Genomic DNA, 26,027 nt, shown 5'->3' on the forward strand with positions numbered 1-26,027 from the left:
TTAGGTCACAACTCTGCATTCAGGGTGATACCAGTAACTCGTGTCATTGGCATACTGTGTATGTCTCCCTTCAAATCATTGACAAAGATGTTAAAGAAGATATTCTGTCTCATTTTTAAAAATGGTTGACACCCATAATCTTATCCTATTTGTGGAATGAACTCCTTTGGAAATGTACTCAGGACCCCAACATCCTGCTCTAGTCACACAAGGTGAGGTGGCATGTGAGGCAGGGCGGCACACATGGTGTGCCCTTATAGTTTGGCAATGAGCTCTTCCAGGGAAAGAAGCAGGGAGCTTCCCTTCTTGAAAACACTTCATCATGTACCTACTTAGCCTCAGACATCTCCACCTGCCCCCTTTCCTTAGCCTCCTATCTGCTCAGCTGGGACCTTCAGGTTTCTACAAAAAGGAACTCAAGGGTATAACCATCCCACATTCAACCATTGGGGTCCATGAGCATCGTGAAAGTCTGTCTCCTCTAACACACACACACACACACACACACACACACACACACAATGGGGAAGAGATGTTAGAATGAATACTAGTGAAGAAAAGAATTAATGATGATGAGCATTGTGACCTTTGTGGGAATTAAAGAATTAATTCTCCCGATTCCTAGACTTTCTTCAGCCTCTTCCTCTCTAATGAAGGCAAGGGGAAAATCCATTCGGAGCAGAGGTTACCCAATGACTCCTTGTATAGCTTCCATTGTGTTTGCACTTTGCCAGGAACCTACTGCCAACAGAGAGAGGTTGAGGCCATCATGGAAGGTGATGAGGAGGACAGAGGCTGTTGTTGCTGCAAACCAGGTCACTTGCCCCACCTGTTGTCCTGCAACGCCGCATTTCACCTCCGCTGGCTCACCTGGGAGATCACACGAACACAGTACATCCTGGAGGGCTACAGCATCATAGACAACAATGCAGCCACCATGCTGCAGGTGTTCGACCTCCGAAGGATCCTCATCCGATACTACATCAAGGTATCACTGCTCTGGGGCCCCAGACACTTGTCTGAGTAATCGTTTTGGGCTGGCTCAAGGGGCTCCTGAAAAGCTTTGCAGAAAGCTAGATTCTTCTCCTTATCTCCTGAATCTGAGACCCAGCTAAGTTTGGGAACCACTGGTTTTGTGAAAAATCCTCAAGGGCTTTGGTTTAGCCTGGAGTTCATGCCTTGAGTCACATTCTAAACCTGGGCACTAATTGGCAGTTCCTTTTCTTACCCAGATCTGTTTCTTCACTTCTAACACTGCAGAGCCATGGTGGGGATCGTGATGATAAATTGCAACGTCTTGAAAATATCACCAGGCCTCCGTGTTTACCTGTCAGAAGTATTGATTTAGATGCTCTGCCATTTAGATGCTACTTTAGAACCCAAGTTATTTTTTAAGCTTTAAATGAAAACTCAAAAATGTCCTGATTAGGATTAGTTATGACAGCCTTTCTTCCTCATTCGTGTGGGGACTAATAACAAATTTTTCCCATTGTTCAGTATCCAGGTCTGCCCAACCTGTATTCAACCTCGGAAACTGTGCTGGTTTGGAGTTAAGTCTCCTTAACTTAACTGAGCTTTGAACGACAGTGTGGAGGCCAGTAGGGCAAAGGAATTTCTAAAGGGGGAGGGACAGGTAGGAGCAGCCCCAGGCTGAGGAAGTCTGTGCTGGCTCCTGTTCTGAGGGAGCACTTTGTATAGGTGAGAGCCCTGGATCCCGGCCCTCACAGGGTCTGCATTTTAATGCCACTAACAGTGAGGATGCTTATCTGCCTGAGATCCCAGACTCCCTGCCAGCTGAGGCTGAGAGAGGGGGTCCAGCAGAAATGAGGAAATACAAAATAGAAAGATAACATGGGTGCCTGAAACTTCGGGAGTTTCCACCAACTGAAAAGGAAGATTTTAGAAATTTGGAATAGCTCCTTAGAAGGGCCCCATGTGTGCATCGATACTGCTAAAGTTTACAGGAAACAGAAGACAGATTGTGAAAACTTGGAAGGTGAAATAACTCTTAATTACCACATCCCAAGGCAGTTGCAACAAGAAATGATTGTGAACCCCTTTCCGGTGAAGACTATTGAAAACAGATTTAGTGACTCGTACTCACCACCTTCATGCATGCTGAAAGGATACAGAAGTCTCCATCCATACCTCACACAAAACTGTAGGTGTTTTGCCCCGCCCTACATACACTGGGGAAGATTTGGAAAGCAAATCAGAGAGTGGTGAGCTCCTGCCTCATAACTCCATGGTTTGTTCCCTGGGCCATTGTTAACTAGACTACAAGAAGTTTTTCCCACAGAGTCAATCCTCGGCCAACTCAGTGTTGGCTCCAACTGGCAGTGGATTTGGCAGTGGGTCGTGAAGGAACTGGTACCTTCATGTGAGAAGTGTGTTTCTCTTACATCTAAACGAAGACTAGGGTGGTAGGTCTGTTGCAGAAAGTCCTAGCTAGGTGCCTTCCAGCTGCCAGCTCCACCATTTAAAGGGGCTTCCCCACCATCATATTGCAAGATGTAAGCTGATGGAAGAGAGGACACAGGAGATGAAGAGCAGGGGCCTGCACAATGGTCCCCTAGGAAGGCTCCCTGTCCCCAGTGCATCCCTGTTGTATCCCAGGTGCCAGAAGGTTGCTCCCTCCCATGCCAGGTGTGAGGGGTGGGGAAAGTGCATTCTGGGCAGACTTGAACACAGATGGAAACCATCTAGAACACCCATTATTGTTTCCAGTAGAGTTTCCACCCTGCTGCCCCTCCTCTTTGCACACACATTTCCCGCACTCCCTGCCCCTCCCCTGCCAGGCACCCTCTTCCTGCTCTTCTCTCCTCACTCTCCACCTGCTCACAAGCTGCCCTGCAGCCCGTGCCGACATTCACCTGGCCTTGCTCTGAGATCTTTTCTACTCACCTTCCAGCAACTCCCTAAGCATAGGAGCTGCACACACCTGGCTCCTTTTTGGGTCCCCAGAGTTCAGTGTGATGACTTGAGTACGGAAGTGCCCAGTGCATTTTATTGGATTGCATGAGCAGAGGTGATGAATGGGTCCTGGCCATGCAGTCTGGGTGGACAAGATTCAGATGGAGGCGAGAGTCTGAATGACCTGCTGTAGGCATTCATGTTGAGAATGGGGTTCAGTACTGAGCCACATCTCTGTGAATCAGGAGCCAGCCAGACATGTGGGCCAAAGCGACCTCACGTGATAGAGCCAAGAAGTCACCATGAGTGAGACAGAAGAGAGAGAGAAGGGATGAGATACCTTTTCTGTGTGTATCTTCTTAGCTTTTCCAGAGGCCTTGGGGGCACTACCTGGGATCTGCTTTTTGATACTTCCCTCCCTTGAACTAATAAGTGAATCGTATTCATGTTCCTCCTCTCGTCACTCCAAGAAACATGCCTCCTGATCCCCTGTATGTTTTCTAAAATGACCATTTGCAATCTGATAAACAAGGCCAGGATACTGTGCAAATGGTAGAGGCTGAAGGACCCCCTGCCCCCAGAACTTGCCAGGAATATTTAGTTTGTGAGAGAACAAACTTTAACTCTGTTTTCCAAGAAAAAGGGCGAGTGATGCCAACATGAGAGTTCAGGTGGGGTAGAGAGGCTCAGAGTGCAATGGGTCATTACCTGGTGGGACTCTTCTCACCAGCTGGGGGCAGCCCCATGGCATCAGACTCCCTGAATAAGCCAGCTAATTATAGGTTTGCATGTCCCACCCAGAAATTCTGATTCCATGGGGCAGGAGAGGGACCCTAGCACCTGTATTTTTAAATTAGTTTCCTAAGTGATTTAATATACAGTGAGTCTTGGGAGCGACTACATGCATATTTGTGCTCAATAGAAACAGAATTCTCTTCAATTCCAAAGCAGTGCTCAGGAGCAGCTGAGATCTGGGGGCAGATGGGGCCTTATGGCACCTCCCGGTTAATTCACATCAGCACCAATGGGAGTGTTCACACCTGCTTTCTCTAAATATCACACTCAGGGCTTGCCCACCCTTTGGTGAGGGGTAGCCCAGAACTTGCACGCATTCCCACATGGAGTTAGTTAAAGAAAATTTCAGGAGTGCCAAGCGGTTCTTAGAACAGGAGAAGCAACATTCTCGGTAAAAACGAATGAGTGTTTTCTTCTTTGGCCTTGGTTACTTGGTGAACAAAATCACCTCTGTAGTGCTGAATTGCTTCAAGTTTCAAGAGTTCGGTTTCATTCTTTTGATCATTACTATTATGATTTTTATTGGGCAGGCAAATCAAAAAGGAAGAAAAGCTTGGAATAATTCCGTTACACAAAAGGATTTTTTTTATCTCCTAATAAACTGGGTCAGTTCCGCCACCCTCTATGAATATATTTGAAATCATTTCCTTCCTGATGACTGGAGGTTTTCCCTGGTGCCTCCTCCACCTCCCCTCCATTTATTACTATTCCAAACCCTCTGAGCAGTCAAGAAGACATCAGCTTTCGGCGAGGGCCTGGCTTCCCTTCTGCCATTGTTCCTGTCCAAGGCTTTCGTAAAGGAGAGGTGCTTATCACTGGCTTTGCAGAACGGGGAGTGGAAGCCCGGGCATGTGGGGCTGCCTGCCAGGGCCCCTTTCTAGAATGTGCTGTCTGATAGAAGATGCTGATCTACAATTAAAATGAGGAACCAGGAGCATCCCTGCTGGAGGAGCCAGATACGGTGAATTAATTCAGAAGAGGTCTTGCTTTCAACATGGATCAGATTCCATGTCATCAATTCACTGGCCCCATCCTTACTTAGCAGTTTTACTTAGTGTTGTACCCATTTCATCCTGACAGATTCTAAAGGATTTCACACTGTTCACTGACTCCGTCTCTCTTGACAGAATTTCTGCCTAAGTCAAGTGGAAATGGGAGATGACTGGGTGTGGGTGTGTTCTGGAGGCCAGAGGAGCGGGTTCCCCTCACGCTCACGCAGGGCTGTGAACAGGAGTCCAGCTGGGGGGTGTGCTTGGGAGCCGACGCTGCCAGGTTTTGCCAGACCTTGGGGAGGACATTTTAACCTCTGGAATTCAAAGTCCTCGTTAACTATTCTGACTTCATTGGTCCAGAGGCTTATTTTCATTCCTCCCTAGAAATGAATGAAAAGGCAAACGTCCTTGGAGCTTTGTTTGTTGTTCCTATCTGGTACACGTAATTAGGACACAGTGGGAAAAACTAGACCAGATGTTTGCTAGAGCCAGATGTTCACATGGGCCCTGTTTCTTTGTGGCCTTTGTGACGGTCAGTGGAGATGCCATGCCTCTGGCCGGTGTCAGAGATCCACTTCTGCTTGTAACTTTGGATCAACTGCTTATGTGCCTACCTCCTAGGAGCTTTACTTTTTTCTTTTTTAAGATAGATAGATTTATTTATTTATTTATTTATTTATTTATTTATTTATTCATGAGAGACACAGACTGAGAGAGAGAGGCAGAGACACAGGTAGAGGGAGAAGCAGGCTCCATGTGGGGAGCCCGATGTGGGACCCGATCCTGGACCCCGGGATCACAACTGGAGCCGAAGGCAGGCGCCCAGCCGCTGAGCCACCCAGGCGACCCTCCCAGGAGCTTTAAATCATCCTGCCAGCAGGTAGACTATTGTCTGAACCCTCCAGGTTCAGAATTGATGTTTCTGAACATCAGATTGCTGTCTCCTGGCCTCCTGTCATCCGTACCTCACACCTGCTCCAGACCTCACCCGGGCTGCTACATGCCAGGCCTTGTGCTGAGTTCTTCACACGCATTCTCTCCTTTTTAAACCTCAAAATAATGCAGGGCAGTAGGCTTCCCTGGCGCTTCTGTCCTTCGCACCTGTCACTCTCAGCTTCTGGCGGCCCCTTCGTCCTCACATTGAAGGGACTTCTGGGGGCAAGCGTGGCTGTCCTGGGCGCAGCACGGCAGAAATGAGCTCGTGAGCCGTGGATGTCATCTAACCCGCTCCCCGGCTTGGGGGTCAGGTGGGCTGTGAAGCCCAATAGAGACTATGCCCCAAGGAAGGAAGGCCCCAAGGCAGAGCCACAGGTGCGCCTTCCCGGAGGCCGGGCTGCCGCCGTCCGAGCAGTGGAGAACAGCCGGGCCAGACGTTCGCCTTTGCTTGGCCCCCGGCAGGGACCTGTGTGTCCGTCCGCTCACCCGCTCGGACTCCTCAGATAACCTGAAACCAGATGCTCCTCGGCAACCTCCGCCCTTGGTGCTCCAGATTTCACGTCCCAGCCAAAGGGAGGGAAGGGCAGGAGGGAGGGAGGAGGCCGTCTGGAAAGGTGTCTTGGCCCACACGGGTCCTCGGTTCCAGCCACCTAAGCCCTGGCCGGGCCCAGCCCTTTGCGTTCCCGTCGGTCTGCTCCCTTGGGAGGGATGTGTGTTTACTCAGAAAGGCCATGCATTAAGGCTTGAGGGCACGAGAGCCTGCATCCCTACCCCGGCACCAAGCCGGCCCCTGGTGATTCCGGGGGAGATGCCCCGGGCCGAGCCCCCGCGCTCACGGCGCTGGTCCTCTCGCACCTGCTGCTGCTCTGCGCGGCCGCTCTGGCTGTCCGCGGACCCCTCCGGGCCAGGAGCTCGCCTTTGTGAAGGATGAATTCTTTCGCAGACTACGAGGTGGCTTTCAATAAAGCTGTGACTCAGAGTAAGAAAGCCTGAGGGTGGTATTTTCGCCAGTTGGGATTCCTCAGTGGCGTGTCTGATGGAGGGGAAAACACGGGTTATTTTTGAAGGCATCGCAGATGTCCACTGTCTGGGCACCTGGGAATGTGTGTGCATGTGTTTCAACAATTCTACATCGTAAGTTCTTTCCATAAGGACTTTGTAGTTTTTGTTCATTAAACATTCCTGGGCTGGGGTCCTGGGAGAGGGTCTGCCCCAGTGTCTTTTGGCTGCGTCAGCACACTTGGCATCCACAGAAGCCTGCAGTAACCCAAGGGTGTTTTTGTGTGTCTCTCTCAGAAAGGATTGGGCTGGCTGTCATTCTTCCTCACCACGGAACTTCTGTTCTGGTACATTCTGTTAGCATCTGTTCTCACTTCCCTCATCCCTGTGGTGACCCTTAGGAGAGGACATTTTAGAATGTCCCAAGTGAGTTCTCTGCATCAAATCAAGCAGCAAAGGGGAGCCTGGGTGGCTCAGTTGGTGAAGCATCTGCTTTCAGCTCAGGTCATGATCCCAAGGTCCTGGGATTGACCCCTTGTCGGGCTCCCTTCTCAGCAGAGAGCCTGCTTCTACCTGCCCCTCTGCTCCTTCCCCTGCTTGTTCTCTCTCTCAAGTAAATGAATAAAAAATCTTTTTAAAAAATCCAGCAGAAAATACAATGACACCACATGTGGGGAGTTCATGTCTCATACTTCCCTGGAGTTGATTTACTTATAAAATGTAATAAGTAAAAAGTCTTTCTGTCTTTAGAATGGCTATATGGGCTCAAAATCTTGCTTTCTCTCTGCAGAGTATAATATACTATATGGTAACGTCCCCCAAACTTCTCTCCTGGATCAAAAATGAATCACTTCTGAAGTCCTTGCAGCCTTTTGCCAAGTGGCATTACATTGAGCGTGACCTTGCGATGTTCAACATTAACATCGATGATGACTACGTCCCATGTCTCCAGGGGATAACACGAGCCAGCTACTGTAATGTTTATCTAGAATGGATTCAGTACTGCGCACGGAAAAGACAAGAGGTAGGTCAGGGAGGTGGGGGCCAGAGGTGTTGAATTAAATTTTAAAAACAAGGAACATTTTATATAAAGTCCATCTCCTTCTTATATTGCATGGTAGACTATAACAAAATAGAGGAGATAAAACATTAGTATTTGGATAAATGTTTATTTAACAGTTAAACAAAATTAAAAGGAAGAATTCATATACCCTGTCTCCAGTGAAGGAGCCTTGGAGGCATATTTCCCTCTATACTGGGCTCAGGACTAGTGCAGTTTTTAGCCTCTGCCATAGCTCTAAAACTCTGGAAGCTTCGTTGTTTAGAGTTGCTTTTTGAGATTTCCTTACAGAGGATATCTGTGCTGAAATGTGGAGGATTTACAGGAAATATTGAATCATGGACAGGCAGCCAATCTGTTTAGCAATCAGGATGGTCCAACCCACTCCTGCAGTTGCGTGTGTCTTGTGCATATTGCTCACGTGCTGGAGACGCTTCTGGAGATGAATGCAGCCTCTTAGAAATGAAACCGAGGACAGTGACAGCTTCTAAAAAGAAGAGGAGGAGGGTTGGCAAGGAGAAGGAGCAAAGGGAAGAGAAGGGGGAGGGAAGCAAATGGAGGGAGTCAGTTGACTTTGCTTATGGGGATTTGAAAAACTGGATTAATAAGCTGTTGATGGAGACAGTAGATTCAAGTGGAAGACAAGCTCCTCAGGTGAAGTGTGTCATTGTAGGACTTGTGGGAACAAACCAATTTACAACCCTAATCCAAGTCCTGGACCTTTACGTGAGTGATTAAAAACAGGTTGTAGAAGGAGCAGGCGGCAGAACCTGCTTTCTCCAAGGAGCAGGTGTGCTGATTTCTTAACCCATGCTTGGCCTCTTCAGGTGGCTGAGGTATTTAAAGAATCTATTGCTATCCCTAGCTATCCTCGTGATGGCGACTTCCCTCATTTCCTTCATGAAATCATTTCATTTTTCTTGCAAAAGATATTTGACTCTTTCTTCTGCATCTCCCCCACCCCTCTCTTTAAGCTGACTTTGAATGACCTCTTTAATTTAGTTGTTGATTGTAGACTTATGGTCAATTCAGTGGGCTCCTTGTTCTAGGGAGAACAGAAAACCCTCCCCTGCATATGATCCCTCTACTCTGTCCCTCCCTGTTAGTCATGCCTCTGCTCTGCATTGGACAGTGTTCAGGTGGGCATTCATTTGACCATAAGCTCTGCCCATCCTCACTCATGAAATGCCATATTCAAAATTCTAGAGAATTAGGCCAGCAAGGCACATGTCAGCCTATTTTCTCCTCTAAAGTATCTTCTCCATTTCAATTTTTTTCCATGTCCAACCACAAGAGAAAGTGTTTCAGGGATCAGAGATTTCCCCATCCCTGGAGCATGCTGGTAGACGGAATGACCAAATGGCTGGCCTACAAAGTCCCCTGGGATGCGATCCTGTGACAGTGCATGATGGAACCTGAGGGAAAGTTGAATGAACATCCTTGCTCTTTCAGCCCTCCAAGAACCTGGACAGTGATGAGGACTCTCCTTTAGTGACCCTGTCCTTTGCCCTGTGCATCCTGGGGAGGAGAGCTCTGGGAACGGCAGCCCACAACATGGCTCTCAGGTACCTGAAGACACAGTTGATACAGGCACTGACATTTTATATTTTTGACAGATATTTATCAGTCATTTTATTTGAAAGTTGAACTGCTTATATAAATAGTTCTTGCCATAATAAATTATGTTGGACCCCTAAGGAGGCTTTTTGATCACTGGGACCTTTGGAATTCTGCATGTGGAAATGGCATTAATACAGAACAGCTTAAAACCCCAGAATTCTGGGTACAGAGCCTTCGGTGTTCCAAGGGTCCTGGCAGATTTGCCAGAAAGATGAAATGAAATTATTTTTTGGAACTACCTAGCCTGGTCTCTAGCAAAATTAATGCTTAATACAGGCTCATTCCCAGGGCACCTGGGTGGCTCAGCTGGTTGGGCATCTGACTCTTGCTTTTGGCTCAGGTCATGATCTCAGAGTCATGGGATCAAGCTCCAAGTCGAGCTCCTCGGAGCTCCTTGATGAAGTCTGCTAGAGATTCTCTTTCCCTCTCTCTGCCCCTACCCTTGCTCGTGCTCTTTCTCTTTTTCTCTCAAATAAATAAATTAACTGATCATTAGAAAGAAAGTAAAAGTTCATTGTCTTTCCCTGTTTTTCCACACCAAAGAAAATTATCTCATCTGTGTTCTAGTCTGGACCCTACCCTGCCCTGTCTCTGCGGGGCTTTGATTAATTGGCTGCCCCTTCAGCTGTTTTTTCAAACTCTCTTTCTACCAGATCTTCCTGCTTTGTATGCAAATAGCTCAAGTTTCTCTTCTTTTTTAAACAATTGAGCTATAACTGGCATATAACATATTAGCTTCGTAATGATTCAATATTTGCATATATTGCAAAATGATCACCATCATAAGTTTAGTTAACAGGCATCACCATATGTATTATGTTACAAAACTTTTATTTGTGATGGGAACTTTTAAGATCTACTCTCTTGGCACATTTCAAGTATACAATATGGTATCCTTAACTGGAGTCACCATGCTGTACGTGACATCCCGTGACCTGTTTATCTTATGATTGAAAGTTGGTACCTTTTGACCCTCTTCACCCATTTTGTGCATCTTCTACCTCCTTCCCAGCACCCCCCAGTCTGTTCTATTTTTGAGCATTGTTTTTATCTTGTTTTGTTTTGTAGATTCTGTGTACTTAAGATTGTATGGTGTTTGCCTCCATCTGTCTGGCTTATGTCACTTAGCATAACACCCTCCAGGTCCATCCATGTTGTCATAAATGGTTGGGTTGTCTTTTTCTTATGGATTAATAATATTTACAAATTTTTCTTCTTAAAGAACCAAAACAAAGTTAAATTCTCTCCTGGCCTTTTCACCCTCCATCCTCTGTCACCCCAGCCTTCTGTTGCATTCACAAACAAGGTCTAGGACTTTCCATCACAAATAACACTGAGCTCAGCAGCTGCCACCACCCCACTGCCAGTTTGCCCTCTGCTCCTGATCCTCCTGTGAAGCTGCTCTCATGATTTCCATGCCACCTTCTCATCACCAGGATCATTGGCCATTTCAGACCTTTCCTTTGGTACTTAGCACCAGAGACCAGGTGTTCTGGATTCTGCTTGGTCATCAGGACCACCCTGATGGATGCACATTAAAGTCTTTGGGGGGAGGGTTAAATATCCTGGTGCCCAGGCCCTGTCCCAGTCCAGACCAGTTACACCAGTTACCTATGGTTGATATCATCTCTTCATCTCTTCATTTCTGTAGCCTTGAGTCACTAAGAGGGAAAGGTCAGCATAGAAGTAGGTGGAACATGTGATGGTAACTCTTTCAACTCTCACGTCTCCGGATTTTATGATTTTCTTCACAGGTGAGAAATGCCAAGTGACCTACCATTTTAGTGTTGAGTTAAAACCTGTTCTAGGAAATACCCCAGGGCGTAGTTGACTGTCTTCTCCTGCCCAACTCAGCCTCCTGCTCCAGCCCTGAGCGGTTCCCTCCGTGGTTGTCTGGGACCCAACTTGATGATGGAAAGCCTAGCAGGAGTCTTGTGTGTGGGCTTTGTAAAACAAAGTGATGTGGTTACAGCAGGGGCTCCTCACGAAACTGTAAGAAGGGAATGCAGTGGGGAAGGCCTTCAGAGGATTCTGGAATCACCGAATGAGTCTTCAGATAGTCATAGCATCTAGGCAGATGATCTTTTATTTGATCCACTTGAAGTTGTTTTGTTTTTTTTTTTTTAATAAATTCTGAATTTTCTGTACAAATTGCAGATAAAATGCTTCAAAGACTTATTCTTTCAGTTCCTACCTAAGCTATTGGCAAGGACTTCTTCAATCTTGCTCTTTGCATAGCTTGTTCAAATATTCCTGATCCAGGTGTTTCTTGCTTGGTCTGCTTTATTTATTTTTTTTCCTTGATTAAGCACCAGGCTCACCAGCTGCTTTTGGAAACCTTGTTTTGATGAGATTTTCTTTGTTTCAAACAGTTTTTCATACTCAGTGTCAGCTCTGCTTGTTCCAAACATGGTGATGAGATAAATCTGGGAATAATATGCTTGGTACTCGAGGGAAAGATTTGATTATCTGGGACTGGTTCCCTTTACTGAGAGGTCTCATACCATAGCAAAATCCTACAGCGTGCTTTCATTTCAGTCTTTGACTAACAAAGGTAACTGATTTCACACACTGCCCTGGGCCAATGGTTTTGGAGCCTGATGTCCACAAAGTTCTGACTTAGCTGGGTGTGTTTTGCAGGACATGGGGAGGGACACAGTGCGAGGGTAGGTCGGAGTATGACAGGGCCCCCACCTCTCCTGCCAAACAGCTGTGCTCTGCATTTTATATGCTAGAATTCAATAAATTCAATAGGTTTTGATTACAAAAAAAAAGATTCCATAGCTCAAATGTTTAACTGTAATTTTTATAGATATAGTCAAATTCCTCTCCAAAAAAGCTGCCCCAATTTGTAGGCTCACCAAGAGTGTATTGTCATACCCTCACTAATGCTGGAGATTTGGTCTTAATTTTTCTAGTCTCATGGGTGAAAAATGATCTCATTCTCATTTGAATTTGCATTTCTATTTTTAATACTGAGGGTAAGGATCATTTTACATATTTATTGGTCACATGTTTTTTCTGTGAATTGCCTGCCTATTTATGTGCTTTACCATTTTTATTAGGCTCTTCTTGATTTTTAGGAGGTATTCTTATATTATAATCTTCATATGTGTTAAAAATATTTTCTATCAAGGTGCACTTGTCTTTATTTTTATCTATAACATCTTTTGTTTTAATTTACTTTATAATTTCTGGATTTTGTGTCTCTCTTAAAAGGGTTTGTTGTTTTTTTTTCCAGCTCTAGAATATAAAGGTAATGCCCTCTATTTTCCTCTGATACTTCTATAGTTTTACTCGTTTCTGTTTAGGTTTTGAATCCTATTGTGTCCTGGGATTTGATTTTACTCTACTTATTAAGTAATTACCTATCTTGTTACATTTTCATGGATTCTAGCAAAGGACACAAGACTCCTGGGTCAGAGACAAAGGACTTTATCTCTCATAGCACAGGGGCAGCATGAGCTTCAGGCTGCTTTTTTCTGATCTCCTTTCCCTCAAGACCCACAGGGATGATGCAGAGCACCATTTTCCATGACAGGAGAAGAGCACTTAGCTCGGGGAACCAGCAGTTTTGTAGAAGAGAGATATGTCATTTCATCACTCAAGGATACTCACTGCAATCATAGCCCTGGGGAATGGCCCAGGCCTTGCCTTCTTGGTGAAGCCAGTAGGATATGTTGCAGAAGGAGCCTGCTAGACTACTGGCTCCCAACAAATTCAAGTAGAATATATTTTCATTCATGATGGGAGGTAGGGATCCATTTTTCCCCCCAATGAATAGCTAATAGTCCAATACCCTTTGTTAAGTAGCTTCTCATTAGTGATTCAGTCAATTAGTTAAAAACACCACTAACTTGAAATACCAATTAATGTCATATGCTACATTCCCATTCATAGGTGGGACGTTGCTGGATTTATGTCTGTTAAAATGATCAATCTCTCTATTCTTTTTTTTTTTTTTTTTTAATTTTTTTTTTTTTTTTATTTATTTATGATAGTCACACAGAGAGAGAGATAGAGGCAGAGACACAGGCAGAGGGAGAAGCAGGCTCCATGCACCGGGAGCCCGACATGGGATTCGATCCTGGGTCTCCAGGATCATGCCCTGGGCCAAAGGCAGGCGCCAAACCGCTGCGCCACCCAGGGATCCCAATCTCTCTATTCTTATAACAAAACCATGCTGCTGGGTTTCCTAGAGTGATACATTGTTTTGAGATCTGATAAGCCTAGTCCCCCTATTTTGGCTTTTTTCTTGTCCTTTTGTGGTGGGTGCTATTCTTGCTCATATTCTCCTCAGGTGAAATTTAGAATCAATTTTATAAAAAGCTTTGCTGGCATTTTGATGGATGTTGTATTGAATTTTCTTATTGAGAAAAATACAAACATCACTCAGTAATATGGTGCATCTTTGTGATCATTCTGTTTTTTTTAATGTCTTTCAGTAAACTTTTATCATTTTTTTGAGATGTGCAATCTCTTGATGGATTATTTCTAGATATTTTTATAGGTTTATTGTTATGGGGAATAGAACCTTTCTTTCCTGGCACATTCTTGATGCAGGAATACAGCTAAGTGACTTATCTTTTTATTTGATCTCACTTTGAGCACCCCTACTGAACTCTGTTATATTCCAATTAATCCTCTTTGATTTTCTGGTAGGAACAACTGTCTGCAAATAATGACAGTTACGGCTCTTTTTCTTCCCAATATTTATCTTCACTTCTTTTTCTTATTACATTGGCTGTGACCTCCAGGGCAATGTTGGAAGTCTGTGCTAGTGTCCTATTATTGCTGTAACTAATTACCACAAATGTGGTGGGTTAAAGCAACATAAATTATCTTACAATTTTGGAAGTCAGAAGTCTAAAATGGGATTCACTAGGCTAACATCAGGGTATCTGTCTGGCTGCATTCCTTCGGGAGGCTCTGAGGAGGAGAGTCTGTTCCCTGTTCTAGAGGCTTTTTTTTTTTTTTTTTTTTTTTTATGAAAGGCCTCTAAAAACACATTTATTGTCTTATTAGGGACTAAATGAAGAGACAAGTTCCCAGGCTGATCCTTCAGCTTTCCTAAGGCCATATGGTCCTAAGGCCTCATGGTTCAAAAGTAGCATGTATCCAGGGTGGAGTAGGGGAGGACAGCATCATTCTGGAGGTCTCCACCACCACAGATCTCCATCTCTGGGGGGTGTGTCCAGAGCTGGACGGATGTGGCTAAGAGCCAGCCATGGCAGGTAGCTGTCCAATGTTCTGTAGTACCCTGTTCTCTGGAGGCTGTCTGACTCCTTTTGGCTCATGGATGATGGCTCCTATGCAGACAGGTCTAAGTCTGGCTCCAAAGTGTTCTGGGCTCCAGATGAGTGGCTGTGTTGAGGGCAGGTGTGGTTCAGTAGCCCACACAGACTAGAAAGTAGTTCCCAGTTGAAATATATACTGTCCCACCAGGGCTCCCCCAGCTTAGGGTAGAAAGGGAGAGGCCATGGCCCCAAATCTTTTGAGCTCAGAGGCAAAGGCAGTGGGGGTTCTAGCACCACCTCTGCAGATTCCCAAGCCTTCTTCACACAGTGGCAAAAAGGCTGGTCCATGACTTCCACCTCTGGATCTGGAGAAATGGAGTGTCTGAAATTAGAGCACAGGCTTTGCTAGAGTGGAGGTGAAAACCTGGGTCTCCAGAGAGATTTCTGTAGGGGTACTGGTTTGGAGAGGCGGTGAGGACCAAAGTGATTCATCAATTCTCCGGTCTTGATTTGGACTCTCAACTTCCTGCTTTGGTCCTCTACTTCTGGATTCCTCCCCTGGCAAAGATCTTTCCTTCTCTTCTTTGCGCTGGCAAGTCAGTGCTGCTGCAATCGCCAATAGGTTTGACTTAGTTTGTTGTTCATGGAAAGCAGAACAAAAAAAGCTCTTTCCCCCTCCTCCATCTTTCGAGCTAGCAATTCAGCTTCTTTTGATCTCTGTCTGATTCAAACTTTACTTCTCCTCCTTCCCTCTTTCATTTATAAGGATCCTTGTGAGTACATTGGGCCCCCTCAGATAATCCAGGATAATGTCTCCATCTCAAAATTCTTAATTTAATCACATCAGCAAAATGCTTTCTGCTGTTGAAGGGTAACATGTTCACAACTTCCAGGGTTAGGATATGGACATCTTTGGGGGCACATTTTTCTGCCTCCCACAGCATCCTTACTTTAATCCACATTACAGAGAACAAGAATAATATTTTAGCATTAAAATGTAAGGTTTGTTTTAGAGCTCTGACATGTGACCTTATGGTGGGTCACTCTTGTGATTTGAGGTCACATCTGCCATTTGTAATAGACCATTTTATCAAGTCAGGGAGTTTCCTCCTCTTCCTAGCTTGCTAAATAAAACTTTTATCAGGAAAGGAAGCTGAATTATTTTAAAACGTGGGGCACACATTCAGATGATATGCTTCTCCTTAAATCTATTAATGTAACAAGTTACATTAATAGAGTTCTTCATGTTAAAAGATCTTTAAAATTCTGAGATAACCTTTATTTAGTCATGATATGATAATCTTTTTATATAATGATAAATTCAACTTGCTAACTTTTTTAGAGAAGGGGCAGGGAGCATAGAGGGAGAAGGGGGAAAAAATCTTAAGCAGGCTTCTCACCCAGTGTAGAGCCTGATCTCATGACCCTGAGATCATGACCTGAGCTGAAATCAAGAGTCAAAGACTTAACTGAGTTTGTGAGTTTGTGAGCCACCCAGGTGCCCCACAACTTGCTAATATTTAGTATACTTAGTTACACTTATGTTCAAAGTATGTGTAGCCCATGACCTCTGTGTGTGTGTATGTGTGTGCAATCTACCCTTACATAATTTTAAAATCAGGAATATGCCTTTAGGTGTACTTTATAAGACCCCACAGGTCATTCTCACATATTTAATGATAAAGAGTTAACAAATGATTTTTAAACAGTAACTCCCTAGAGATATCTTACACAGCAGGCTAGCATAAGTCACAGCTCTGCTTTATTAGATGGATTTGTTGGGGAAATGTTTTTGACTTTACAACAGTGACATGGCACTGAGACAATCCTCAAGAAATAAAAATATATATGCAAAATTAGGGAGAATGAGTAAATGGAGAATCATCGTAAATGATAAGCTGAATGCAAGCAAGCAAAGAGCACAAGTTTATACAGTGTCTTAAAATGCCCATGTATTTTGGAGATAGAATGAGTTAATATGGACATACCAAGCAAATATGGATAATTTTTTTAGATTTGGAGTTTGAGGCCCATCTTCTTTGGAGAACTATGTCTCCTGCTGAAGAAAGGCACACATCCATAAAGATATACTTTAGCAGGAAGTCAAAATAGTTTCACTGATCCCAAGCTAAAAGATAGCTTGATTGCTGTCTTCCGTGGAAGGTGGTGAGTGGATCCTGGCTGATGCTCCATTTAAAGAGATAAAGGTGAGAAGATGGTTGCATTTTACAGCAGCACCATGTTTGCTTGAAGAAGCAAATGAAAATGAAATTTTACTATCTCTTGGCATAGACTAGGGTTCCAAGAGAATAGAGAACCCCAAGATCAACACAGTCTTGAAAAATGGTTGGCAAACAAGCCAGCCATAGTGTGCTGTGCCAAGCCCTGTGCAGGAGACTGAGAGCTCTGATATGTGACCTTATGGTGGGTCACTCTTGTGATTTGAGGTCACATCTGCCATTTGCACATCTCTCTCACCCACAGTGGATAGAGGAAAACAGCGTTCCTCAGAAATCCAGGACATGATCTCTGTTTCTTCTCCCAAGCTTCCTTTGGAGATGATGCCCAAACTAGGGCCAGATGTCATACAGGATCATCTTGTTGACAAGATCGAGGTCCACTTTCTCCTGTTGGAAACTTGGAAGCCAGAATCTAGGCGAGAAATAGGCAAAGTAAACATGATGCAAGATCCTGATTAAAATCAGGTTATCCAGCTCAAATAAAAGTCTCAGAGCATGTAAAAAAAATCTATAAGTTTAAAGCATAGGAATGAATTTATAACCTAGAAAAAGGAGCAAGCATTTCTGGGACCTTAAATTGTAAGACTGCACAGGAAGTTCTTCTTCTACCTTGGCCTGGTGGATGGGTTCCACTCCACAGCTTTTCTGACACAGCTGGACTCAGATTCTCTGGTCCCCTGATCCCCAAATCTTAGGATTACCTGGGCAGCTTGATCAGAATATAAACTCTAGGCGCCCTCACAAACCACCAACTGAGGATCTCCAGGAACTGGGTCGGGAAACCTACTTTTGATTTTGAAGGGCCACCATGTGCCTGATTCCTTGGGTCCCGAGGTCGGCCTCCCAAAGCATTTTCACTGACTAATGGGAGATGACTCATCGATATGGAGGCTCAGGAGCACAGAAGTGTTGAGTGTTAGAACATCATGAAGTCAAATGTATTTTTAAAAAGCTTTTCATCAGAGCTTGCCTTTTAATGATTTCTCACTTGGGAATTAGCATTTCATAATTTATTTGGGATTTATTTGAAATAACAACACTTGCTTTCCAGTTATTAGGTGGGATTCTGTAGCATAAGCATCCTTTGGCTTATATCTGAAGTTTACGCTAAAATGCGACTAAAGGTGGCAGCGAACACTTACGATGTGCCCCCTGCATACATACTGGGGACAGTGCTCAGAGCTTGACTCGAGTTCACGCATTTTATCTTCCATGGAGGCTTGAGAAAGGATGAAGTGGGTACTGTCACTGGCCCCATTTTAACAGCTGGAAAAACAAGGGCACAGAGAAGTGACTGGCATAAATGTTTCACCACGGTGGAGGCCTCACCAGTGTCCAGAGTCCCACTCCTGACCACCACTCTGTGCCACCATTAACCCCTTCTGCTCCATAGGAATTCCTCAATGGCCCGCATCCCTGAGGTGGCTGTGCTATTCCATAGCACCCACCTTTCCCTCCTCACACTGTTAAGCTTCCTTTGTGGACAGTTCCCAAAGCTCACAGTGGTCCATGCCCAGGGATGCTCTACCCTCTGGGCTGCACCCTGCCTGTCCTGCTGGCCCAGGCCCTCTCTGAAGGGAGTTGCTTCCACCTTGCACTCTGAGTGCCCTCAATCAAGAGAGAGAGACATCTTCTGTGTCTTTCAGGACTCAGGCCTGGATCCCGGAGGACAGAGGAATGCTGGACACTGGAGTGTATTTGTCCCTCTTCTCACAGACCCATGTCCATTGTCCTCAAACCACACTTATGCACCCAGTCCTCGATATACAGAGATCGTAGCAAGCCCCTCATCCAGCCTCCACATGTCCCTGGACAAGCTTGATTTTAAGAAGGAACACAGAAAGAAAGATATGATAATGAGGACGAGGGACTTGCCAATATCAACAAATATCAGAGCCAAATGGAAGCGTGGGTTTAGGTTTCTGGCTCCCATCCCTCCAGCTCTTCTGGGCCATATGCTGCCTCTCTCTGTGGCACCTGAACTCTAAAACCAAGCGAAGCACCTTGGTCCTACCTGAGGGACACTGCTACTTTCTTTCAGAGTGCTCTCTACCAGAGAACCAACACCAAGGGTTGGCTCCATTTTAGAGCTTCCTGGATGAAGCATGCATGAAGGAACTCTTAATACTCTATCAGTTCAGGGTGTGTGCAGAGTAGATACACCAAATTAAACTTGTGGAAATCGCAGGTGACTGACCTCAGGAGGGTGAGGTGGGGGTGAGTTCTAGAGTTAGTTCATCCCAGCACAGCCTCTAGGCTTGTCCGTAAGAAGACGGCTCCAGTTACACATTCTCAAAGCAAGTCTGGGTTTCCTGGACAGGTGGGTAGCCAGAAGGCAGCCATGGCTTTGCTCTGACGCATCTTCAGTGGGATGAGATACTGAGTCTTTGTTCCCCACACATCTTACTCTTTTTCTTGTCCCTTTTTGGCCTGTTTCTTCTCATAGGAAAGGGCTAAAATAGTATATCTTGTGCAGGCACCCACAAGAATGAGATGAGCTCATGGGATGGAAAGCGCTTAGTAATCTACAAACCATCAGAAAAATGGAAGCAGTCAACCTTTTTTTTAAAAAAAAAAAGATTTTATTTATTTATTCATGAGAGACACACACAGAGAGGCAGAGACATAGGCAGAGGGAGAAGCAGGCTCCCCATGGGGAGCCCGATGTGGGACTCGATCCCAGGACCCCGGGACCACACCCTGAGCCAAAGGCAGACACTCAAACACTGAGCCCCCCAGATGTCCCTTAACCTCCTTTTCTCGTACTTCTAGTTGCTTCGAGGTGGTGCCAGTCACCGAGATGATTCTTGTTCAGTAGTGGGGTCGGGGGAGCTTCAGCAGGAGAACGTGGCTGCGCAGTGGAATTAGCTGGGCAGAGTGCTAAATTGCACAGACAGAGTACAGCTCACGTAAGGCTTGCTGTGCCCCAGAGTGGACCTGCTCTCGGAGCCTGGAATACTGGCCGCAGCAGACTGGCGCAGCTCCCTGCGTAGCTCCGTTACTAATCAGGAAACGCAGGGAAACCCAGCCTGCAAATCACACCTAATTGTTGGCATATGTTCTACAAGCTCTCCATTTACTGCGCTGCGCTGCAGCAGAAGGCTGTGCAGGGCTGGTCTGTGAACACCCAGTACGTGGGCCTGTTTGGAAGGGAGTGAAAATGAACCCATCAGTCATTGGAGTCATCTGGAGAGCCCACTGTGAGTCCTGCAGGAACTGTCCCAGCACTGAAGTTGTTTCCCGCCCGAGCCCTACAATTCCTTAAGCCTGGATTCAAGATAATGACCCCATTGTCCAAAACTGAAAATCTGTAACCTCCCCTGGTGCTTTGTCTCAGAAAGAACGGGCTTCTCAGCACAGGCACTGCGAGCATTTGAGCCGCATGGTTCTTTGTCATGGGGGCCAACCTGTGCTTTGTAGCAGCAGATCTGCCTGACTTCTTCCCACCAGGTGCCAGAGCACACCACCACCTGCACTCCCGCCCTGCCCCAGCACAGTTGTGACATACAAAAAGGTCTCCAAGTATCCTTCAGGACCAAACATGCTAGCAGTTGAGAGAGGTGAGAGAGGGTACGGGTGAGAGCCAGGCTGAGCCAGGCTGAGCCAGTCAGTGATGTCGATAAAAGTAGGATTCAGAGGGGTATAAGCAACCTCGGACTAGAATAGAGCCAGGAGGACTTCTCTGTGAATAAAGAAAGGGTTACAAGATGGTGAAAACAAATAGCCTTTGCTTCAACCAGTCATCCTCAAATGGTCCTTGCTGTGAAAGGTGATGGAGAGGTGCGCTGAAATGAGCAGGACCAGTTGAAAGTGTCAGCCTCGGGCCGAGCGCAAGCTAGCGTGCCAGCAGTGACGGGCTCTGCAGGCGACAGCCAGAGCCTCGAGCCAGAAAACAGCCTTTTCTAGAGGGGCTGTGAGCAACGGTACTTAAGTACCAACAACCCCAGGCTCTCATCTATGTGTGTCACCAGCAGCCATGTCATTATTCACAGGAAGCTAAGGCAGGAACCAGAAAGACAAGAGCAGGAATTCGGGCAATCAGAGAATCATTTGAGACCCAGCTTTATGGTTGTTGGCGTCTGCTCAGGCTACAGAGTCACTCGGAGGCAAAGGCAGGAACATCTGTTCTAACACACACACGCACTTCTCAGTGAGAAAGGCAAGACCATGGCTCCCATCCGAGCTCTGTGGAGTGTGGATTGAGCCTTAGGAGAGGAGCTCAGGGCCAGGCCAGAAGCAGTGCAGACACGGTCCCTCTAACGGAGCTGGGTGGAGGGCCAGGATGCTAGGTTTGTTCTCAGGTCGAGTAGCATGGTGTGACAGCCTAAGCAATACATACCCACTCTTTCCCATTAAAAAGAAAATGCACTCAAGCACCAGCTACTCATCAGATTAAGGAGCAATATCTTTCTAGTGCTGTTTTTATTGAATTATGAGCACACATCTTGTGCCACGGCAGCCCCTGCACATCTCGCTGTGTGTGGTCTTTGATTTTTTTTTAAATATTTTTTAAAGATTTTATTTATTTATTTTTATTTACTTATGATAGGCACACAGTGAGAGAGAGAGAGGCAGAGACACAGGCAAGGGAGAAGCAGGCTCCATGCAGGGAGCCCGACGTGGGACTTGATCCTGGGTTTCCAGGATCGGGCCCTGGGCTGACGGCGGCACTAAACCACTGAGCCACCCGGGCTGCCCCGTGTGTGGTCTTTGGTTCTCTACGTGTGGTTCTGCTTCTGTAACACACTACTATACACCTGTGGCACCTGCTCTGCCCTGTCCCTGACCTAATCCCACACAACTGGTTGCAGTTGCCCCTGAGTGGGTGATTGCGTGGCCAACAAACTCTATGGCAGGACAGGATGAGGCAATCTAGGCCACTAATATCCCAGGTGGGGGGTGGGGCACAGGAGGCAGGGGTGGGGGGTGGCTGTTCAGTCCCCATGAAGGCAACAGCTCCAGCTGTTGGCTTGGGGGTGGGAGCTTGTCATCTCCCAGTGAAATCTTAAAAGACAAAGCACCAGAAAGCTCCCAGTCAGAAACGTGCCCCAGGTGTCCCAGAGCCCTGGCTCTGCTCATCGCATCCCTGTGCCTTCCCTGTGCCTTCCTGCTCTTCGTTCTCTTAAGGATAATGAAACACCTTTCTTTCGGGATACCTTTACCTTTAAGGTACTAGGGATAATACCGCCAATTCAGTGGAATTCTGGTTCAGGCTCTGTTTTTTACATTGCGAATCATTTAAAAGGAACAGCATTAAGTGCGACAGTTCATTTTCTCCGAGACATGAGAAATGACAAGTGAAGCATCTGTTGCTGGGGCCCTTCCCTCGGAAGCTGCATTTCCCCTCCCGATAAGTAAGCAGTCTGTGGTTGCCCTGCACCAGTGCTGAGCAGACCAGAGCCCCGCACCCTCAACTCCTTGCTGCTCTGGGTCCCTGGGCGAGCCCCTTGGTCTTCCTTTGCCACCATCCCCACCCCTCCGTCTTGGAGGAGCATTTTGTCTTCCTGTGTATGCAAGCAGCCTGGCATTCCTAATGCTTTCCAGAATAAAACCCACCCATGTCCTGCCACTTTGCTGTTCCTTCACAGCACCTAGCCCCCACCTGATGACAGGGGCACTTCTGATGTTTTCAGCTGATAGCAGGTAGTACTCGTTACTGCAAAGCTTCCGCACTTGGCATTTGCCCTGCCGCAGCCGGGCCTTCGGTCTTGCACCTCCTCCTTCGTTGCCTCCCGGGTAGTCGCCAAAGCTCCCGGCCCCAGGAGGTCTCCGTTGTTCTGTGAGGGGGGAGCCTTTCTGGGAAGGCTGCCTCCTGGGACTCTTTCTGGAAGGTTCTGGGCTCCTCAGGCCATCCCACCCCAAGCCCCACCTGCCTGGACCTTGGCTGCTTCCGTTTCCCATAGTCTGCTCTGACTCGAAGCCTCGGCATCCCTCTCAAGAGAGTTCCAGAAGGAAATTAATGATAGTGGTACATTTTGCAACGAAATGCTAAAATAGCAATCAGTGGAACTATTTCCCTGACGTGCAGGACTAATGTGCTGTGTTGAATCAAAGGCTTGCTCAGTGAGCCAACTCATTAAATCCTTATGAGCAGCCATCCTCAGAGATTCTCCTTCTCACACAATTTTCCTGCTCATTCTGTCCCAGTTCAGCACTATCAGGGCTGCTGTTGCTTGTGCTCACCTCATAACTACCTCTCAGGGATGTGAGAGGCCAGGGTTGTTAGAAGCGGCTGTGATTGAGCGTATTAGTGGAAATAAAGAAGGAAGGAAGAACAACTCCTCCTGTTCCCATCGTACAGGAGCCGTTGCCTTCCAACCCAGGTTCATCCAAAATGTAAAGCGCCCAGACCGCAGAAGATTTCTCCTGGGTAGACTCTCGTGCTCCCCATCCCAGCAATGCTCAATTATGTGCAGGAAATGGAAGCAGCGTGGGAAAAACCTAGAAACTCGGAAACCGGGATAATCCTGAGAAACGCTCCAGTCAGTCACTGTAACCCCCGCGGCGCCTCTTCCAGCTCTCTTCGCTGCAGGGCGGCGCTGGCCGGGGAGGAGCTCGCAGAATCCAAAGGACCAACTTGAGATTTCACTGGGCTCCATCCTTTTCCTCTCCACCCTGTAGCGGGAGAGGAACGTGAGCCCCTGGGCTGTTGGGCAGGTGGCCCCGTCAGCCACCCCCTGAGGAGGACACCCCTGGGAGTCCTGGGACAGGCCGCTGCGCGTGGAGGCCCACGGTGACCAGGACCTGAGATCAAGCACAAGTGGTCGGGTGGCTCCCCCAGCCCCCAGGTTATGGAGGCTGGCTCTGAGGCTGGCGATCCCACCCACGGCTAGTCAGGAGGGTGTGGGTGCAGGGGCCCTGGCCGGGTGTGGGAGCACCCCACCTTGGTCATCTATTAGAGGCTGGACAGGTGGGAGGCACAGGCCTTGCTCAGAGTGACAGGTTTCCAAACACTGATCAGTGTAACCCGATGGTCATTCGGGCTTTGCTTTACAGCCTGGATTCCTTCCTGTATGGCCTCCACGCCCTCTTCAAAGGTGACTTCAGGATCACAGCCCGCGACGAGTGGGTATTTGCCGACATGGACCTTCTGCATAAAGTGGTGGCTCCGGCCATCAGGATGTCCCTGAAGCTTCACCAGGTAAATTAAATAAATAAATAAATCCTTTTTTTTTTTTTTTAAAGGATAGATCTGAAACAGGGGGAAAAAAGAACTTTTAGGTCCCTTTTCTTGGCATGGCATTTGTGAGTGGGTGTGTTACTTAGGTAACTAAACATGGAGGCCATCCAGATAGTCTTGACATCAGCCAGTGGCCACTGGCCCTCAAGATTGGCTAGAAGGTGGCGATCCCCCGCTAGGACAGGAAAGGAGAACTGACCAGAGACAATGACAGCTCAAGTGCCCAAACCCCAGGCACAAAGCTGTTTCCCAGGGCCTGTACCACCAGTCGGGGCAGCGGGACGAGGAGGTGCCCCCTACCCAGGTCTGGATTCGGACAGGGTATGGAAGGAGAGCCCATGTGAAAGCGGATTTGACTCTTTGGGTCGTTGGCCAAGTCGCCATCCACACATTCACCCACGGGTCAGCTCTCTGGCCCTCCCCGAGCCCACAGACGGACTTCTTTCTGCCAGGACCAGTTCACTTGCCCCGATGAGTATGAAGACCCAGGGGTCCTCTATGAGGCCATCCAGTCCTTTGAGAAGAAAGTAGTGATCTGCCACGAGGGTGACCCGGCCTGGAGGGGCGCTGTGCTGTCCAACAAGGAGGAGCTGCTCACCCTTCGGCATGTGGTGGACGAGGGCGCCGATGAGTACAAGGTCATCATGCTCCACAGGAGCTTTCTGAGCTTCAAGGTCATCAAGGTACAGTGGCCCTGCCCCCTGCTTGGCACCCGCACCCATGCGCCAGCATCTCTTTCTGGGACACAGCCTCAGAGGAGCAGAGATGGGCCTCAGGGCTGGGGTCACTCACGCCCTTGAGAACCAGCGTGGAGGCGAGGGCTTTGGCAAGAAGTCCTGGTAGACACACATGTAGATGAGGCTCAGGACCCAGCTTATTTGTAAACACTTTCTTGTTCTCCAAAGTTCCAGAACTTTAATAATCTCTTCTTGGACCTGGGGTCTTTCTTACCAGTATTTCTTCTCTTTGTATCACTTCAAACTGCCAGACAGCTTCCTTATTTGCCCTGTTTCCCCCTGGGAGTGGCACCCCCCTCACCTCATAGGCCTGCTCCTCCGGCCTGCCCATGAAAATGGCGTTAGGCCAGAGGGGTGTAGTCGGAGATGATCAGAAGCACAGCCCTGCTCATGGTCTATAGGCTAAAAAAGCATCAAACTGAAAACATGCACCATCATTTGCTCTTCTCCTTGCCCATTCCCCGACCTACAGGTTAACAAAGAATGTGTCCGTGGCCTCTGGGCAGGGCAGCAGCAGGAACTCATCTTCCTTCGCAACCGCAACCCAGAGCGTGGAAGCATCCAGAACAACAAACAGGTCCTCCGAAACTTGATTAATTCCTCCTGTGACCAGCCTCTGGGGTACCCCATGTATGTGTCTCCACTAACCACATCCTATCTAGGGACCCACAGGCAGCTGCAGAGTGTCTGGAGTGGCCCCGTCACTCTGGACAGCATCAGGACGTGGTTCCGAACCAAGTGGTTAAGGTAGGTCTTCCTCACCCAGGCCTTCATCCAGATGCGGCCAGGGGTGGTGCGGTGAGGCGTGGAGAGCTCCCCACTTCTGGCTAGAATTTCACTGTTGACCGACGTTTCCTTGTATGATTAAAACTGCTATTCCCAAGTGGCCTAACAGGTCATTTGTTTCCACAAGCAGTTTCAGATGATGATGAGTCCGAGGAAACCTCACACAGAGGAGGATCTGTGCCCCTCACACTTGCCCAGGCTGAGGTCTGGCTCGCCTCCTTGCAGAGCGGCAGAGGTCATGGGTCTGCGGGAGTAACTGCTGCACATCTGGCCCGGAGACCAGGCCTGAGCTCCCCAGCACATGGCTCTCATCCAATAAGCCCCTTGACCTGCTTGTAAAAATGTCCCTGCTTAGCTGGAATGAATTCGAGGAGGTTTGGCCAGAGAACGGCAGAACTCTGTATCTCAGACCTCAGAGCCCAGGGTTCTTTCAGAAGGTCAGGGCTGTAGCTTATCCATCCTGGTGGGTTTATTCATTTACCAGATACTGGAGTTTGGGGAGCAGAACCCCCTTCTCCCCCCACCCCCAGCC

At 47.3% G+C, this 26,027-nt stretch overlaps 1 protein-coding gene across 4 annotated transcripts in view; it reads left to right on the plus strand.

Moving 5' to 3' along the window:
- Positions 1-26,027, plus strand: part of PCNX2 (pecanex 2) — a 290,657-nt gene that overhangs the window by 256,026 nt on the left and 8,604 nt on the right. For all 4 annotated transcript variants that reach the window (XM_072755955.1, XM_072755958.1, XM_072755956.1 and 1 more), the window contains 6 exons: positions 735-988; positions 7,426-7,659; positions 9,148-9,260; positions 23,789-23,933; positions 24,425-24,655; positions 25,182-25,456. In XM_072755955.1, coding sequence (XP_072612056.1) covers positions 735-988; positions 7,426-7,659; positions 9,148-9,260; positions 23,789-23,933; positions 24,425-24,655; positions 25,182-25,456 — 1,252 coding nt within the window. The remainder of the gene's footprint in view (positions 1-734; positions 989-7,425; positions 7,660-9,147; positions 9,261-23,788; positions 23,934-24,424; positions 24,656-25,181; positions 25,457-26,027) is intronic.

This window comes from Vulpes vulpes, chromosome 4, assembly GCF_048418805.1.
Source record: "Vulpes vulpes isolate BD-2025 chromosome 4, VulVul3, whole genome shotgun sequence".
Taxonomy (NCBI): Eukaryota; Metazoa; Chordata; class Mammalia; order Carnivora; family Canidae; genus Vulpes; species Vulpes vulpes.